This window comes from Polyodon spathula, chromosome 5 (genome assembly GCF_017654505.1).
Source record: "Polyodon spathula isolate WHYD16114869_AA chromosome 5, ASM1765450v1, whole genome shotgun sequence".
NCBI lineage: Eukaryota > Metazoa > Chordata > Actinopteri > Acipenseriformes > Polyodontidae > Polyodon > Polyodon spathula.
Window position 1 is genome coordinate 22421951 of NC_054538.1, and position 20028 is coordinate 22441978.

At 36.5% G+C, this 20028-nt stretch overlaps 1 protein-coding gene across 2 annotated transcripts in view; it reads right to left on the reverse strand.

Moving 5' to 3' along the window:
* LOC121315737 (protein FAM135A-like) overlaps window positions 1-19263 on the reverse strand; it is a 39096-nt gene extending 19833 nt beyond the window's left edge. Inside the window, exons 1-6 of one of the 2 annotated variants that reach the window (XM_041250101.1) lie at window positions 18975-19263; window positions 15961-16053; window positions 13720-13848; window positions 2032-2111; window positions 185-324; window positions 30-100 (exon numbers count right to left, since the gene is read on the reverse strand). In XM_041250101.1, coding sequence (XP_041106035.1) covers window positions 30-100; window positions 185-324; window positions 2032-2111; window positions 13720-13796 — 368 coding nt within the window. In that variant the 5' untranslated portion in view covers window positions 13797-13848; window positions 15961-16053; window positions 18975-19263. The remainder of the gene's footprint in view (window positions 1-29; window positions 101-184; window positions 325-2031; window positions 2112-13719; window positions 13849-15960; window positions 16054-18974) is intronic. The other variant, XM_041250102.1, reaches the window with a different exon arrangement.
* Between the last annotated feature and the right edge of the window lie 765 nt (window positions 19264-20028).

The following is a 20028-nucleotide window of genomic DNA, read 5'->3' on the forward strand; positions in this document are numbered from 1 at the left end:
AGGTCACGTGGACTATACTAAATACTTACGAATAATCAGCATCTGTGAAGTGCAGATCTAAAGACAGTTGAAAATCCATTTCATTTAGAGATTCTTCAATCTAAAAAGGAAAAATGAAGGGTATTCAAATTCTTGAGTTGTTAAATGTTAGATGGAATACTATATAAAGGCAGACATCCATTACCTTTTTTTCATCCAACAGCATTTTAACCTTGAAGATCATGACATCATTCGCAACTATCTCCTCATTTTTGTAAAGAATCTGAAATGTTTTACTGCAGATCATGCTGTCGTGAACAGTAGCAGGAAAAGCAAGGTCTGGGCCTGTAACAGAGCAGTCAGACATCAGTTAAAGTCACACTCCCTTATATAGTAGGCCACAATTGTATCCTAACACTGCATTTCTTATTTGTTGTTTGTTATCAACACCTATATAAATGTTTTTAGAATTTTTACCTTGCACAATCTACATATGGTTGTTGTGTGTGCCTAACACAAAATACTATATTACAAGTGACAATTTACTGCTCTGCCATACAGGCAAGGCAACGCAGCACTCAATAATAATAATAAAAGGTGGTGCTGGTTGCTGTTTTTTTTTATTTTTTTTATGTAAGACTCTAAGACCAAAGACGTAAGGTTAGAAACCTCCTATAGGCCTGCACCCAGTCCTGGGTTTTCAGAACGCCCCTTGTTTAGGTATAGAATACGTCATTTCCAAAAGCACGGATTGATCGCTAATCAGACAGTTCCGGATTCACCATCATTCCTCCTAAACCCGCACTGAATACTCAAGTTGAGTGAAAACACTGTTTCAATGCTTTGCAAGTTTCACGGATGTTGACAGATCTTTCCCAAGAAATCTTGCATCTAAGGTCAGATTCTTGCAGTTCTTTTCCAGAAAGCCTCGTGGCGAAGGTCATATTCATGTGTTTACAAAACTAAAAGGTTGGACGCTATTGCTTTGCTTCCGACAATCCCAATAATTCTTTGGAGCTTTTTTGTCCTAGAAAAACCAACACGAGAATATTAAAGCACGGAGAAACCAGATGCTTACCCTGGATGTGGACTGAATGTTTAAGGACACTCGTCACTTGATTGGTCAGGGGTAGCTCGGACCGGCAGCCAATGAAGAATGGCTAAATTAACATGGAAACCCAGGACCTTGGGTGAGTTTCTAACCATGCAAATAAACAGAGTAGGCAGACATCCTGACTTGGCAAGGATATTCTGCACACATGCTAAATCAGTAGCAGTACTAAACCAAGCAGCAGCAGCTGTGGGGAATCTCACAGCTGTTCAGCACAGCTTCCAGCAGCCTTTTAGAGAAGACCCCTAATTTTAATTTGGAGATTACTGTTCAGAATGCCAATATCGTTTTTAAGAACAAGATATGTGGGTAATAAAATGGTCAAGAATATAAACACTTCAGCTTTCCTCAAAGCAAGGAACACCCAAAGTTTTATCAGTGCTGTATGAACATCAGTTGATATATCCCATCTGTCTCTATCCTTGTTGAAGCGAGCTAAAATAATACGGTTATTTAAAGGATGTTTAAAAAAATAAAAGAAAGTTTTAAAAACAAAGAAGAGCAACATGACACGTGGCGTTACCAAAACAGTACTCGTTTCCAGTGTGCTGTACAGTAATAAAGAAAAAAAAAAAGAAGTAGCACACTGTCATTAGCTGGCCTAGCGTTTACTCACTATAAAGGCTCCTAAAATGTCTAAAATTCCTAAAATTGTCTTAAAATGACAAGAGAAAAAAAAAAATCAATTCATTTCAGCCTCAAGAGGAATTTACCACATGGCCTCAATATGGTAGCAAAAGCACACTCAAGTTAGACTCTCTTGTATTCATTCACATACAAGGTAAAAAAAAAAAAAAGAAAAACAGATTATCTAATGGTTGAATGAACTAATCCTGGACCCTATGTGTTCACCATTGTGAAAGTGAATTAGAAATTTGTGAGTAAATGTCACTGTATGTGCGAATGCTATGAGAGAACAAATTGGTTTTAAAGGAGCTCACCTGAAGCACGAAGCAGACTAGCCTCCAGCTTGTGAGGAATACGCGATGGCACTTTCATGGTTGAACGGATCTGATAAAATCTGAAAACATAAAGAAAATATTAGGGTTGTGTTCAAGGCTCGTTCATTAGCCAGGAATCAGAAGGTATTTCAAAACCGTTGAAGGTTCGTCAGGCGGCATTCACGCACTATGTTTTTTTTTTCTTCTTTTTTTCTCTGTTAACAGAAACCGTTTGACAATGTGCGAATACTATGAATCACACACTTAAGTCACTCCCATGCAAAATGTGATCTTTTGATTTGCATAATGCATATTACTAAAAAAAACTATCAAGCACATGCTATCAACTTAATTTATTAAACGTAAATAAATGAGGCACAAGAGGTACAATTACAAACCTGTTATTTCATCTAACCAATGGACCGTGCAAAAAAAGAAGCTTTTATTAATTTCTTTATCGATTTACTCTAGCGCAGTAAAGGAAATGGATGAAATCAGGTCATTCTGTATGATTTTTGACATCCTAGTAAATACGGTTCCTTATTTATATGTGAGCAGCAAGTAACTCATCATATCAAGCAATTGTTTGTTTTTTTAATTTGAAAATGTCCAATTATGCTTTTTGCTCTTTTAGGGCATTTACGTTGAGCAATCCAGAGCAGAGGTGGGCGGGCTACCGATCCCGGAGAACAGAGATCAGCCCTGCTTCTTATCCACTCTGAAAATGCTCGGTGTCTGGCCAGTAGGGTTCGCTGTTGCATAATGAGGAGAAGCCCATCCCCCACCCCGGGAGCGTCAGAGCCAATGTAATAATGCTATAACTAGCCCGATGACTGAAAGGTAGAACCATTTAAAATCATCAAAATGTATATACTACATGTATGCGTAATATTAGTAAAGTATTAGTAATAACACTAGCACAAATTCATAGTTAATTATATTTCAATGTAATATTTTTCAATTTCTTTCAATATTTTTTGTATTTCTTTTTTAAAGCTATATAGCGTTTTTTAAATTTTCCTACCATTATGATGGCCTTTTTTTTTCTTTTTCTGGTCTCTCTTTAAAATCTTGAAACTGAATGATGCAATTTCCATTATTCAGCTCATAATCGCACACAGCAGGCCTATAGCATTGCTTCAGCAGGGGCTGGAGGGTTTAAGTTGCTCCTCCAATTAAAACCAGGGATCAGGCTATGTCATCTGCCATTGCTAGTACTGTATTTGCTGTCTTGTCTTGTCTCGTCTGATGAAAACAACTCTCTGGGCTCCTGATTTCCGTTACATGAGAGTAGATGTTGAACTTCATGCTGATTTGAACTCGGCTCTCGCCAAGATAAGCACCAACTAAGACGTAGCTTTTCAGTAAACTAATGTGATCCATCTGCATCTCCATCCATTTGCGTTGCTTTCCATCTGATGATGTATATAGCCTTCTATCTGGTGTTGATTGCTGAAGTGTAATGGTGGCTCCAGGGATCAGCTTATTTTGCCTCCCTAGTGCATCAGCACACACAACGGCTGTGAAGCTGGCTCCTGGGATGAACCCAGTGCGGTCTCCCTAGAGCATCAGCATGACAACCGTCTGGATTGAGCTAAGTAGGGTACATCTCTGGGGTCTTCAAGTGGGCACCTTCCATCCTCTGTGTTTCGCCAACTAGCCCACAACACCTCAAATTAACCCAACCTTTATAGTGTGTATTACAGCATTATAATCTTTTTTTTTTCTTATTTCTATCTGTTTAATAATGGAAGTTAATTTGTACCCCATACTCTGTTCTACTATGTTTCAATTTATTAATAAGACACATAAATATCATGTTCTCCCTTAGGCACAGCTTTAATTAGATGGAAATTGAAGGGCTTGTCTAATAATTTAAACCTGATCTCATTTGCTCTCAGTGCATTTTAAAAATACTGGCAAACCAACTACCTTCCTCTTATCAATCCGATCTGACGGTTGAGATACATTTAGAATTCTATAACTGACAGTGCCATTACAGTTGTAGTGACATAATTAATGTGGAAAATAACATTGCTACACTGAAAGGTTTGGTCAGTGGAAAATGTTACTTTTGGCAGCCTTCCATTTAAAAATATACCAAGAGAAGTGAGTTTATCCACTGCTTTAAAAACAAGCTCAATGTTTCCAATACAATATGTTGTTCTGGTCATTCCCTGGTCTATTTTTTGATAACTGTTGTAAGACTTTACCATAAATCTAGAATCTAATGTTACACAGGCCTACTTCTAAAACATTGTTTTCTAAATTGTGCCTTAATTATTGCATTCTCATGTGCCAGTAACATACTGTGAGGCACGTAAGCTAGAAATGCTTATTTTTGTTACCATATCTAATTGAGTACTGCAGTTTTTAAGCATGATGTAAAATTGAAATGTGAAAAACAATATGGTGCTGAAAAGGTAATGTTCACTGGAAACCACCTGTAATATTAACTTTATTCAGTGAAGCATAGAATATAACTGTGTAACAACTATAAAGACCCTATAAAGAATGTAGTCTGTATCATTTATATGGCCAGTGTAGCATGGTTAATATTAAACATTAAAACAGTTATTTAAAGTGTGCAGTTTCTATCCAACCGTAATTAAGTCACATGACCTCACTATGGCAGCCATATTTGATCAGAGGTCAATTTCACGGTCAGCAACACATTTAGCATTAAGGGTTTTTATAATACTGCAAATATGAAGTCACCAGCTGTACCTCAAATGCCTTCTGAGCTACGAGGTTTTGACACTGCGGTGGTGTCACTTTGAAAAAGTACAAACAGGAAATTATTCTTGTATGACACCCATGATCGAACTTGATCAAAGGAATCACAAAATGCATGCAGTATGTGTATCTAGTATGAATCCAATATTTTGAAATGTTAGATCTTTATCACCTGGAAGCTGAAAAAAAAAAAAAAAATCACGACCCCAATATGGGGGCCAGCTTCAGGCACAATGAAAGGTGACGTTCGATTTTGCTGGTAGAGTTTCTAGCTTAAATGGTTATCTGTAGCAGGCACAGCAGCCGCGGACTGACAAACTCATAAAAGCTCCACATATGGGGATTCGTAATAAAAATGTACATGTTTGATTTGAACACACACATTTACTGTCATTTTACATTCTTCAAATTGACAACACACTTCAATTGTCTAATGCTGGTTCTTACAATCAACAGGGCTGTTGCAGCAGTAACAGGTTCCTACTGTATGCTTAATTAATAGTGCATGATTTCTCATACTTGCCATACTTTATCTTAAATCATTTACAGGTAAGAGGATAAACTAAAATCAGGTCTGAAAGTTCTGTACAGGATACAACAACTGCTCAGTGAACCCACTTTTAATGAAATACAATGAATTATTTAAAAACTTTAAAATGTTTGTGCTACAGTTCTAAAGCTACAATACAGCTCAATGAGGTGCAACAGTTTTCTGCACAAGCGTGAAAAACTCTAACAGAACTTGGGTTTGTGCACCACTGTTAAAATAACACAATGGACCTTCTATCCAACAGTTTAAACATACTGAACAGCACTACATGAAAACCTTGGTGGATGTGTCAGTATTTACAAACAACGTCCCCTGTGCCTGCTTTGTCAGGAAAGAATTCCATTAGTAATCATGTTACTGGAGAAATTCTGTTGGTTGTATGGTGTGAAAAGTAAATAATGTGGGGGTTGAGGCAAAAGCGAGTAGTTCATTTCACAAGTTAGAAGTCTCAACACCATAGTGGGAAAACAGCATTAAATTGCTAGTAAACAGTCAGTGCATTTGTTAGTTTGTCTGTTTTCCCTTGTGCTCCTCTGCCAAATCAGCATAGTAACTGTTACATACTATAGCCTATATATGCAGACAAATATCAATCACAAATTAATACACTTCTAACAAATTCAGTCCAAAATCTATATTTTTAAAAGGCAATTGGCTCTTATTTATGGTCATGAATCAGGACTTGTAAGTAGCTGTTCTTATGGGGATACCAAGAACAAAAAAGAAAAAAGCAGTTAATCAGAGAACCAGAATTCAGGCAAGATAAATACATATCTAAACAAGACAAGCAAGGACCTTGTAGATGGGATACCCCTTTCTTGCTCATGCCAAGTTTAAAATTGGATAACGCAATTATGTCAAAATGTGACAGATTTTACAGTGGTATGTAAAAATAAAGTTGCCCCAATGTGCTTTGTTGTTTATTCTACAGCTGACATTATATCACACTGCAAGAACTACCACATCTTATTTTTGTATTTTAAGGACACTTTCTGAGTCTTGGGCAACTACTTAAGATATAAAATAACTACAGGAAATACAATTACAGTTCATTATTCAACTAGCAAATTATTGCTTGTTTTTCCATCTGGTACAGACCTTCCTAAACACTGTGTATACAGTATACAGCATTAGATAACACACTGACAAGACAGTTTCCTGAAGCCATTACAAGGCCACAGTTTATAAACAGCATACTGCATACTGAAAAGAAGCCCTGAATGAAGTTGACAATTTTAAAGGTCACTCGTTTTTGTGTATAGTACAGAATTCTTGTTTTGTACAGATTCAAGTTTGTGAAAAAAAGGAAGTTTAAAAGGAAATCTTGTGCCCTTTGTGGGGATGAAATAACTCAGAATTCACTATGTTTGCAGATGAGTTTTAGAGTAAAGTTATTCAGATAGCTATGTTATTTTAAACTGCAGAAAAGTCTGTACTTTATTACAGAGGGTAATACAATATCCTGTGCATTTTAATACATACATTTGAAGATTTTCATTTCACTTAAACCAAACCTTAAGTAACAGTTCCAGTCTAAATCTTCTCCCATTAATTTCATATTTCCCAACTTACTGTGGAGAGATCCAGCACATGCCCTTCCTATTTACCTAGATCTTTTACCATTCACCAGTGGCTACATGAGTCAGAATTCACAAACACCTTACTGGAACATGTCTGCTAAACAAATCTGTGTTTGCCATTTTATGTAAACATATTAGGGTGTCCTGTACAGGTTTAGCCTTGTTTTAAATCGAATGAACTGATGTCATCCTACGTCAACTTCCCCCACCATTACCATAATAAACACTATACAATGTAACAAATCATAAAGTCACAAACTCAATACACTGGTCTTCTGTTCCCGGCACACATTTAAATTGGCAATGAAGCAGAGTTTGGATTGTTCTGGATTGTTCATCGATCAGTCATAAAAGGGATCAATGAGCAAGCTGCAAGTCTGCAACAAAGCTCATGATCATTAACCAGTGGTGGATTACTGATTTTTTCATTTCAAGGCACGAAGTTCCCGATTTCTCAAGATATGCCGGTCTTTGCCGTCTACTCTAACTTTCTTTCACTATCACAGGAAATCTTGTACGACTTTAGTGTATTTATCAGTTCTTTTTTACTCTCTTAACAAAGTTGGAACCATACTGGATCATTCTTTCTGAACTCCTGGAGGTGTTGAAATACAGAACTGTATTTTATTGAATACCTACTGCTGCATTTTCTTATGTGAAACTCTATGATGTGCATTTAATTCATCCTATTACTTCTCAGAAAAAGAATATAATATAATAATACCTGAATCAACATCCAAAACCATTTTCTGTTATTTCAACAAGGAGTCCCGTGAAATAGACTTTAACACTAAGTCTGAATCAGAAGAAGTGGAAGGATATGTTGCAGCTGTTGCCCTACTGATTCAGGTAATGTCTTCTGAAAGCTTTTTAATCAAACAAAATTTGTTAATCACATTCTTATACTTCAAATTTCACACAAAACACTCCTTGGCAGTGAACTGTAGGCGATGATTCAGTGCAGTTCAGCTCTGACAATACATGCACATTCATGTCCTGCTGTGGGCTGAGTATTTATACACACACACACACACACACACACACACACACACACACACACACACACACACACACACACACACACAGACAGAGGCTAACTTCACTATAACAAACACCCATTTTTAACAATCCCAACGGCAAGAACCGATTTTTTCAATGAGAATTAGCCCTATTAGAGTGATCAGGTACAGGATCGACCCAGATACAATGATCTCAGTACTGACTGTCACTGAACTTTCTCCAGTGTGGTACTCTCTCAGAGAAAACAAAGACCATGGTTGACCAATTCAAAAATATCGCCAATTCAAACATTACCAACTGTAGTACGAATAAGGCATGATGAAGTATACATTCCTTTCCTTTTTCATTTCTTTACTGTTTTCTTTTAAACACACCTGTAGCAGAGTGATTGCCCTGCATAGGGGGAAATTAGTGTTGGTGTAATTTATATGTGGAAACAGGTTTGTTTTGTGTGCTTTTTGGAGTTCTTATGTTTGATCAAATGATTGTTTACAGATGGGCACTCGATTGAGACTTGCTGCCTGCCTGCCTGTCTGTCACTGTGTCCTCTATGCGTTACCATCGTGACCCGTTTGTTTACTTTCTGTTTTGTGTTTAATAAATCCTGCGCGCCTGTGCCGGCGTTTCAACTCCAGCTCCCACTCTCTCTGTCTTGCAATGCAGTTACCCACACATGTGACACGAGTACCTTGTCACAATACCATTTAAATGTTAATCAATATGAAAGAATCTTCATAAAAGTACTTTAAATTGATGTTTAATTCAAATTTGCCATTTTGTCATTATTCTGATTCAGAAAAATGCCAAACCCTATTATAGTGAACACCCTGATATAACGAATATTTCTCCAGGTCCCTTGGGGGGGTTCTTTATAGTGAAGTTAGCCTGTATATATGTTATATATACACACACACATTAAATATTTTACACATGAACCGTAAATCTATAGATCAACCGGTAAATGTGCACATTTACCAGCTTAGTAGTCAATGTATAACCCTAACCCTAACCCTAACCCTGCAAAATGACGGAGCACACTGTATGATCCTCACCAAAATGCAAAACCTGTATGCACTTAGGTTATGCGTTTTTCTAAATGAGTTAAACTGAATAATACTAAATCACACTTAGAAGAGCCTGAAGAGATCTCATTATTACCATACCTAATGTTTGACCTATTGTCATTTTTTATTTAAAATAAAAATCGAGAGAGTGTATTTTGTTTGTTTACATAAAGCGAAAGACAAGGGGGATAAAATCATTAGAAATAAAAATCAGAAATCTGTCTTCTAATCATGTCTGTATATAGGACAAAACATTAATACGTGGTCTCTGCTAAATACAGGTGATCCTCTACTTACGACACACAGCACTTACGACTCTTTTGCATTATTACCCTGCTTCGACTTTATGATATCGACACGGCATTTATGACAAGGAGAGACCTGAGCCCTATGTCATGTGTGCATTCTCAGTGTCTGAACCGCAGCACCTGCCGTGGTCACCCTGTCTTAGTCTAGTGTTTTTTTTATGCATGTAACTGTTTTGTTTTTTTTTCAGAATTTATTTGCCCTTAACAATATCTGATATGAGCAATGGACTCAAAATGAAACCTAAGCTGTGAACTCTGTCACATGATGAGGGGCTTAACTTCAGGTGATTGTACTTCCGGCTAGGAGTACCACATACACACACTGAATACGTAATTGGAAAGTCCCTAGTCTGTACTTTTAAACAAGCCAGGTAGGTGTCTGAGTGATATGCGTGTAACCACCCGGCTGAGTGTAAAGATTAAAATAAATATTTGCATGAGTACAATATAACACGTGGTTTTTGTAAAACTATATTATTTGGCTGAAGAGTCAGGAACGTAACCCCAATTTGTAACATTGTTCCTATGGGAAAATGTGCTTCGACTTACAACGCGACTTTCAGGAACCAATTGTGTCGTTAGATGTTGATTGCCTATATGAAGACGACGACGACGAAGAAGAAGAAGAAGAAGAAGGCTGGACTTAATAAATAAGAAATTAATTAATTTACCCAAGTACGTAACAGATCTTACAGAAATCTTTTGTTTTTGCCATTAAGCTCCCTGATGTTACTTTACTTCTGAATTAACCTCAAATTAATTCACATATGACTACTAACTCCTTAGTTATTTCATACATTGACTGATGTGCTGGTAAGTTTACACATTTACTGGTTAATCTATAGATTTACTGATTTTACACATGAACCGAAACATATATACACACACACACACACACACACACACACACACACACACACACACACAGTGCCAATAAAAAGTTTGTGAACCCCTTAGGATTTTCACATATTTCAAACCTAAAATGTTACTAGATCTTAATCTAAGCTGTAATAATAGATAAAGATAACCTGGTTAAACAAATGACACAAAAACATGATACTTTTTCAACATTTATTTATCCACAAATGATTCAACATTCAATATCCATGTGTGAGAAAATATGTGAACCTTTAGATTCAGTAACTGGTGGCACCCCCTTGAGCAGCAATGACTTCAACTAAACATTTGATGTAACTGTTGGTCAGTATCTCACATCGGTTTCGAAAAATTTTGGCCCATTCCTCCTTACAGAACAGCTTCAACTCGGTGACATTTGAGGACTTCCTTGCATGGACAGCTCGCTTCAGGTCCTGCCACAACATTTCGATGGGGTTTAGGTCCGGACTTTGACTAGACCATCCTAAAACACATAATTTCTTCTTCTGCAGCCATTCTTTTGTAGATCTGATTGTATGTTTAGGATCACTGCCTTGCTGCATGACCCAATTTCACAAAGCAGCACCAAACCATCACACTCCCAACACCATGCTTGACGGTTGGGATGAGGTTCTTCTGTTCGAATGAAGTGTTTGTTTTTCGCCAAACATAAGTTTCTCATTGAGACCAAAAAGTTCTACCTTTGACTCATCTGTCCAGAGAACATTGTTCCGGAAGTCTTGTGGATCATCTATGTGCTCTTTGGCAAACTTCAGACGTGCAGCAATGGTTTCCTCCTGGCTATCCTTCCATGAACACCACTCTTGTTCAGTCATTTTCTGATAGTTGAGTTATGAACACTCACATTAGCCAAGGCTACAGATACTTGCATATTACTCTGGAGTTGTTATTGACTTCCTAGATGATTTTCCCGGTTTATTCTTGGAGAGAGACTACTGCTCCTGGGTACAGTGACTAATTTGTGTGCCACAAATCCTTAGAAATGGTTTTGTAACCCTTTCTAGACTGATGAGTATCAATAAATATTTTTCTGAGGTCCTCAGAGATTTCTTTTGATCGAGGCATGATGTGTTTCCACACACCTGTATGGTGAAGAGCAAACTCACAAAGTATCTGATCTTTACATAAGGTGGGGCCTCCCAAACTCACCCCTGAAGACCTACCTAATTATTTAAACACCTGATTCTAATTATCCCCTTAATTGAGCTCATAAAACAAGGGGTTCACTTACTTTTTCACTTACTTAATTACTCATTGTTTGTCTAATTCATACATCATTTTGTTTCAAAAGACATGTAATTGGTTAATATAAACCCTAATGGATATTTAAGAAAATACTTTTTGATTCATGGTAAAACTATGGAACTTCCATAATTATCATTGGTCTTCACACACACACATATATATATATATATATATATATATATATATATATATATATATATATATATATATATATATATATATATATAATATACACACACACACACACACACAGCACCAGTCAAATATTTGAGTACACCTGCTTGAAACCAGGTTTTTCATGATTATCTATGCTTTTAACTGTATAAACTTGTCTATAAACACTTAATATTTCCTTATATGATACATGTACTTATATAAGCTAATCATAAGTGAATTGCATTCAACAATTTAATTTTTAAATAACAATGGAAATCTTGTCAATTTCAATGAAATGGTCACCCAAAGCAAGGGGATTTCAGTCTGAAGCCCAAGTCAGGTATAAGTCTGAAATGTGTATAACACGGTGTTAGAACACTGGCTTAAGTATAAAAGTGTCTCTGTTAGATGTTCTCTGAGTTAACTAGCATGTTACCTAATTAACCTTTTCTCACCAATTATTGTTAACAGGTGAGGGTCCATGATTACTATAAATATAGGTAGCATAGGCACAAGTTTGTCATTCCTGAATGTAAGGGAGCAGAAAATGCCAGAATACGCTCAGTTAAGCAAAGAAAAAATTACTTTTAGAAATGAAGGTCAATCTTTAAGACAAATTGCAAGAGCTTTGCAAGTGTCTGTAACTGCTGTGGCCAAGATCATTAAATGATTTGAAGAAACTGGGACTCATGTGGACCGAACAAGGTCAGGCAGGCCAAGGGTTACCTTTGAATCAGAGAACAAGTTCATTCGAGTCACAAGTCTGCAAAACCGGCGACTAACTACCCCTGAAATACAAGTAAATACAATCAACTGTTCAGAGGAGATTGTGTGAAGCTGGCCTAACTGGAAGAATTGCTGCAAAGAAACCATTGTTAAGAGTGCAGAATAAGAGGGAGAGACTTGCCCGGGCCAATAAACAAAGAAACTGGACGTTTGAGGAGTGAAGTCTGTCTTATGGACCGATGAGTCAAAATTTGAAATATTTGGGTCTGACCGCCGAGTATTTGTAAGACGCAAAGAGAGTGAGTGCATGAGTTCTGCATGTGTGGTTCCCACTGTCAAGCATGGAGGAGGCAGTGTCATGGTCTGGGGTTGCTTTGCTGGTGACAGAGTTGGTGATCTTTACCAAGTCCATGGCAAGCTCAACCAGCATGGCTATCATAGCATACTTCAGAGGTATGCCATTCCATCAGGATGACGGCTAGTTGGGCAGTCTTTCATTCTTCAGCAAGATTATGACCCAAAACACACCTCAAAAGTTGTGCAAGAACTATCTGGCAAAAAAGGAAAGTGAAGGACAACTCAATCTAATGACCTGGCCTGCCCTGTCTCCAGACCTCAATCTCACAGAACTTGTATGGGATGAACTGGACAGAAGAGTCAAAGCAAAGCTACCCACAAGTGCCCTACATCTCAGGGAATTGCTGCAGATGTCGGGTGATTTGCCTCATGTTTGTGAGGCTGTTATTAAGGCAAAAGGTGGCTATTTTGAGGAATCCAAGATTTAGAGACAATTTTCAATTTTCTTGAACATTGCTTTGATACTCCTTATGTTTTGTTTTGTATATTGTAACATGTGTTTTCATTTTCAAGTATTTACAGAAACGTATATGACGTAAAACATTGTCCATTATGAAAAAAACCTAGTTTCCAGCAAGTGTATACAAACTTTTGACTGATATTGTATGTGTGTGTGTGTGTGTGTGTATATATATATATATATATATATATATATATATATATATATATATAAAGCACATAACATATATAGTATATAAAGAGATCATATATAGACAATTATATACACACACACACATATATAAAAAATATATTAAAAAGAGGATCAACACAGCTTGTGGCAGCAAGAAGTAACCAGTCCAGATTAGGATGTGCACATAACCCACGCTGCCAAATAGCTATCGCTACCTAAAATAACAGAAGCTTCTTCAGATTTCATAATTCAGAGTCATTATCGGGGATACAGATGCAGGTACAGTATGTGACTAAAAAACGCCTCACAGTTACTAACACTGGCCTAGCTTATTTTTGTTTTGTTGCGATTCTATTTTCAGTTATGTGGAATGTAATAAATGAGAAAAAAAAAAAAAAAAAGTTTTCTCTGCACTTACCCTCTCTGGAATAGATCCACATTGTAGAACTTGTGAAGCTCCACAGAGAACTCCACTGTTGCCTGCACCTCACTCATGGTTCAATGGAGACGTAGAAGATAAGTGATGTTTACATCACCGGCTCCCTACCTGTAAGAAGAAATTCCTGTATCAAATCGCAAGAATAATAAACAGCAGCTACTGTCCTTCTTAAACAGGATTTTCAATACAAGCCTCTTAATGAGAATACATCATTGTACATTTATTTCAAAACTATGCCTTAAAACAAATGCACCTTATTTTAGGATGTCCTAGAGGCAACAAACAAAGCTATATTATGATCCTACTGTACAGGTCACACAATTGAAGGTACTGAGTGTGCATCATAGGCAAAGAAAGGATCAAAGTGAAGAGTCTGGCAAATTACTGCACTGGATAAAGGGCCAGGTTTTTCAAGGAGTGCCTTCCAAATATATTTTTTTCACTATGGTGAAGAACTTCCTAGCAGATGGGAGGGGATTAACTGCATTTATAAATTATCATCAAGTCAGCAAAAATGTATTGCTAAAACCATGACTCGCATATATGGTACTGTATGTAGCAAGAGTAAAGTAGTATACTTTACAGCACTGTAGTCTGTAAAACTTGTACTGTACCTGCATATTGTATTGTATTTAACATAGTCTGGTTTTATCACATTGCTTTTACTGCAGATTAAACTAAGTTATTATGTTGTACCTGTGCCTCACCAGGAATTAACATATTTTAGTGTTACTTTTACTGAAGGGATTTATACTTTCTACCTGAAAATAAATAATCTTTACACAAACATGGTTAAAAATAATTTCTTTTAACAAGAGATTACTGTGGTTTGTAAAATGAGAAAATATAACATACAGTATTACAGACATAAACAAATTACCCCAATGCACTTATTGACTCTAATGCTTATGTAATGTTTGATTAAATTGACATTAACAGTTCACATGACAGAATCAGCCTTAATAATTGCAAGCCAGATATCAAGCCTCAGTCATCTGTAGTAAATATGTACTTTTCTGCTATATCACAATTCAATGAGTGTGATATAGGACAGACATAAAGTATAACCTAGACCCAATTTTAACAGTATTTTCCAAAGTACTGGAATGGATGTTTAGAAGGCATGCTCAAGATACTGCAGCCTCCTGGTTGCAGCCTGAAAACAAAAATCCCTACATTAAGGGCTACATTACAATATACATTTCCATTAAACTCAGTTAAAAAAGTACTCACAAAGCTGAAGATTACATACTGTAGCTGAGAGACAAAAAGAGTTTAATGAATTATTTAAGGAAAGAAAAATAGGGCCAAGTCTCCATGGTTCATTTCTATATATCCATGACCTCATTCTAAAAACCATTCTACATAGTGATACCATTACGGAAAACAAAATGTTATGAATTGTATGTTTTTCTACGTATTAAATATGTAGGCCCTGGGTGCTGCGTTACCATTGAACAGTTAAAAAAAAACAAATAAATAAAATGTCTAAACCATGGCCCAATTCCTTCATATCTAGCATTTGCGTGCATCACACTTGGGACCATCCCATGTAACTGACAAGTTTGTTACAGTTCTACAGTCATCAATACCAAACAAATGTTCAAGATTTTTCTGATAATGGGGTCTACTCAAATACGTTTGCTAATGAAAAAGGAATCTGCCTTGTCAGTACTTTGATACTGAAGGGCTAATCCAAGTAACAAATCCATATAATACATCCCATTCTCTGTCCCAAGTCTGTCTTCTCTCAATTTACAAATGTTTCCTAAGTCCTGGTCTTGGTTTTGTGCTTGAAAGTGACAAGGATTAACTTTAAATTTTCATTTTGTAAAGAGCCAGCATGAACGGCTACTGCACAACAGTAGACACCCGTAATACAAGCATCACACTATTACAATCATATCCCATTGTAGATAATTCATTTATACCTCTGCTAGGAAACTTGTACTGTATATCAACATTATATACCATGCTATGGTTATTGTGTTAAATTTAAGCTATGCAGTGGCACCTGACTTGTGTAATAGATTAGTAACACTTGATTTGCAAAGGGGTACCCTTGGCTTCGTGCTGAAGAGCTTTTTGCTATTTACTTTTTTGCTTTAATTAGAAGCGTGATCATTTTTCAAGATACACTTTGTACAGTATCCTAAAGTTTTCAAAGCCTTGGTTATCACTTTTTACGTAAAACCTTGCTGTGTTAATGGTTCCACTTACCTGTTGTACCTGCTATTGCATCTTATCATGGCAAATGACAATTCTTCCTGTTGTTCTTATCCATAACTCCAGTCACAGACACATTCTTTACAACTGAATAAAATAAAACACCATTCATGTTTACTCATATCTAAACTGAACTTCCTTGCATACTTTATTTATTTATTTATTTACTTATTTAACATAAATGCACTTTGCAGCTGGGTCAAAAGCAAACAAACTAAAACCCCTTTCACACTTGCACTCCTACCCAGGACACAATCCTGCATAGTGTGAAACCACGTACCTGGGTCGTACCTTGGTTGACCTGGGTTCCAGCAACCCACCTCAGGATGTGGGTCGACACACTTTGACCCGGGTTGAGTGAGACAAAACGCATGACGGCCGTTCTTAAGCCGGCGAAATAACAAACAGCCACACCTGAGTGAAGGTTTCACTTCCACAAGGAAAGTTTTTGTTTATTCTGTTTAGCCATATTTTTGTTGTTTGAGACACACTATGAGCCAACACTTTGTCCGACGATTCAATCCAGAGAAGCTTGGATGGAAGTGTCCGTAACAAGCTGCTTCCGGGGCATTGATGCACGTATTGATTACTTACCTCTGTCACCCAGGTCAACCCTGCTTTATCAAAAGCAGTATGACTCGCACAGCCAACCTATATGACATCGGGTCTTGACCTGAGTTAGCCTGCCAGTGTGAAATAGGCTTAAGTTGCAATATACAATAGTCTCCAGCTAAGAGAACACTCCTCGAGAAGCAAGCAAAGTGTTCTCTGAGCTGAAGTGTTCTCCAAGACAGAGCTGACAACCAGACACAATATGAATCAATCAATCCATAAATATGTATTACTTGTCATGATGCACGTGCATCAACATATGAAAAGAACAGAATAAAAGAAAAGCAATAGACAAGTGTATGTTAATAAACTACAATAATAAAGTAAGAGACAAACTAAAGTTAATAAACTATCAAACTAAATTAACAAAGCACCCCTACACACATTAAAAATGCAGCAGCAGCTCTAGATTAACTATGAATACATATACAGGAGCAATATTCAAAACATGCACAAAATTAAGCAACTCACCAGAACAGAAAACACCAAATTGCTCTGCGACTTCTGTCTGATTTATGTTTTGTTCAAGAGCTCATACAATTTCCAATATTTTATAGCAAGATAAACAGTGCCGTGTTTCGACATTTGTTTACATGTCATTTTGCAGCAATAAGTTATCAGGTTACAAAACAGTACTGTATGAGTTGTGAATGAATCGCTAACATTGCTAAAAATGTGTTATTTTAGCAAACTTCCTGTACCTTTAAGCAGTGCATTCAGAATGGGAAAAATCTGTTTCACCACAAGGGTGTTCTCTTAGCCGAAGTGTTGTCTTAGGAGGTGTTCCTTATATGTGGAGACTACTGTAACAGGTGCAAATGCTGTTATGGACTTGGGGAAAGACAATCACAGTTATACATCTAAAACTGTAATTGTCGATCTCAACTAACATCACACCAAAGCTATAAATGCAGACACTAGAAAATGTGCTCCAGAATCCTGCAATTCACTGAAGAGATTTAGCTTTGACTTTGCAGGAAGTACAAAATACTACAGCAAGTAATTTGATGACCACTGCAACATTCTACAATGTGGTAAAAAGAGGAAGCTGGGATTCTGGAAGAAGAGACCATTCTTATTGTCTGAGTTCTCGTTTTTTCAGACAAGCTAACATCCTATGACAGAGGTAATGCAGCCCTGTGGTTTTCATGGGTCTAGCAGAGACGATTTTCTCCAAATAACGACTTCTGGTAAAGTCACACCCTATTTTTAAAAGTTTATTTTATTTATTTATTTATTTTTAATGTTTATCCATATTTTACCTGATGACTTGTCTTTGTTTTTTTTTGTTTTTTTTTGTTTTACATGTACAATGTACCAAACATTTTAAAACATGTATTTTAATCAAATAAGGTTTCATAACCCATATAAGATATTAAAAATTATTTCTAACCACATTGAAAACATATTAGTCGTACATATTACCTGAAACTCAAACCGGTAACTTAATAAATACAATTTGCTTACTCTCTACATTTGCGCAGTTTTTCACGGGAGCATGTGAGGAATATTCTGCAGTACTGAATATAATGTTGTGGCATGACGTTGTGACATCAAGGCTGTGATGTAATCTTTGACAGTATTTTCACAGTAAACTAATGTGGTACTGTAAGATGTATAGTCTAAACACGGGAATGCATTTGGACCTTATTTAATCATTTAAATAAACTATCCTCATCTCACGGGGGAATTCCAAAACACACCTCTGGCAAAAAAAAAAAAAAAAAAAAAAAAAAAAAAATTTGAGAATTTGCAGTTGAGAAAAAAACAGTCGTCATTTCTGCAATATCAAACAAACTACAGTCAGACTGAGTAATGTTAAAAACATCCATTAGAAATGGCTGCAAAACAACAATAGAAAGTGTTGTCAGTTGTACAGCTAATTCAATAGCTTCGCATAGACAGAACGGCAGGTAATATACAATAGCAGACAAATGTACATTATTATGTTAAAACGTGTAACACTTCAAATTAATACAGTTTGCTTAGCAAGCAGCAGTGAGTGTGTAATAAGAGGCTCCAATTTCTAAATAAATTTTAATAGATGATTATGGTTATTCTTCTAATGGATATATATATATATATATATATATATATATATATATATATATATATATATATATATATATATATGAGAGAGAGAGAGAGAGAGAGAGAGAGAGAGAGAGAGAGAGAGAGAGAGAGAGATTTTAACTCTAATTTAGACTGGAGTATTTGGATTTCAAGGGCTGAAAACCAGTCACTGTCAATCAAAAACAGAAGAAACACGAAAGCGATTCGTGTCTTCGCAACAAAACTTATGCCATCACGAAGTTAAGTACAGTAATAAAAGAAACAAAACAATGTCTAGATAAATAACGCGATCTCTATTTCAACCCGAGAAAGAATGCGCTTACCATTGCTAAGAAGCACTCCATTGGCCGTAGCCGAGGCACCGAGCTGGATTTTTACACGGCGGCTGATTCCAGTCTCTTTCTCTGGCTTTCAGTTTACAGACACTGCCAGATAAATGGATAATTCCTTTCTTCAACCACAAACACGTTTGTTTAAAAAGCTCTAACCTGTCACAGTAATAGAAACTCGGTTTTCTTTGTGAAACATAAGACTCTCCAAAGGCAGAATCAAGCCCCAGCTGCAGTCATAGTTAGGTTGTTGGTGGCAGCCAGCTAGAACTCTGCCCCGTATTGCATTGGCGAGGAGGAGGAGGAGCGTACGATTGGAAGTTACACACAAGCATTAACTAAGGCGAAGCAACAATACAATGTTGTAATACACAGCGTAAGTACACACCATCTCTTCATCACATCACACTGGCACAAAACAGACAGCCTCCTAACAACAAACATTGTACAATTTTAAAGAGATTTGCCTTAATGCACAAGTTGTCCAGTTGTCACCTTTTCAAAGCACATTATTTGCGTCAATGTTTTTATATTAAGGACAACATACATATATATGTATGCATGGATGACAAGTGAGATTTTAAAAATCCAATTTAAATGCAATATTAATTTCTGTTTTTTTCTTGGGTGGGAAAATTGAGTTTAAGGAGGCATACAAGTACCATTGTACATAATGTTCTAATGATAACATAGCAGTGTTGATTGTGCTGCTATGTTATCATAAGTTCAGGTCTTGGAAAAAACCCCAAAGTTTTTTTTTCAGCCACACATCAGTTGCTATTAAATATCATTCTCTCAATAGAAAGCTGCAGAGGCCCTAATATTAGACAAAGTCACTGTAACCTGAGCCAAATCCTAGCGGAAGATCCATTTAGCTCATTCGTGTGAATTGAAACTGCCTGGGGGGAAATGCAGTCAATACGCATTGGTATCTATGTCTATTTCCTACTGATTTTTGGCACCATATTCTTTAGTTATTATTTTCACCTGTCAGTCTCTATAAAAGTAAGGTATACTAATGGATAAGATTTAGTTTCATATGTGTAAC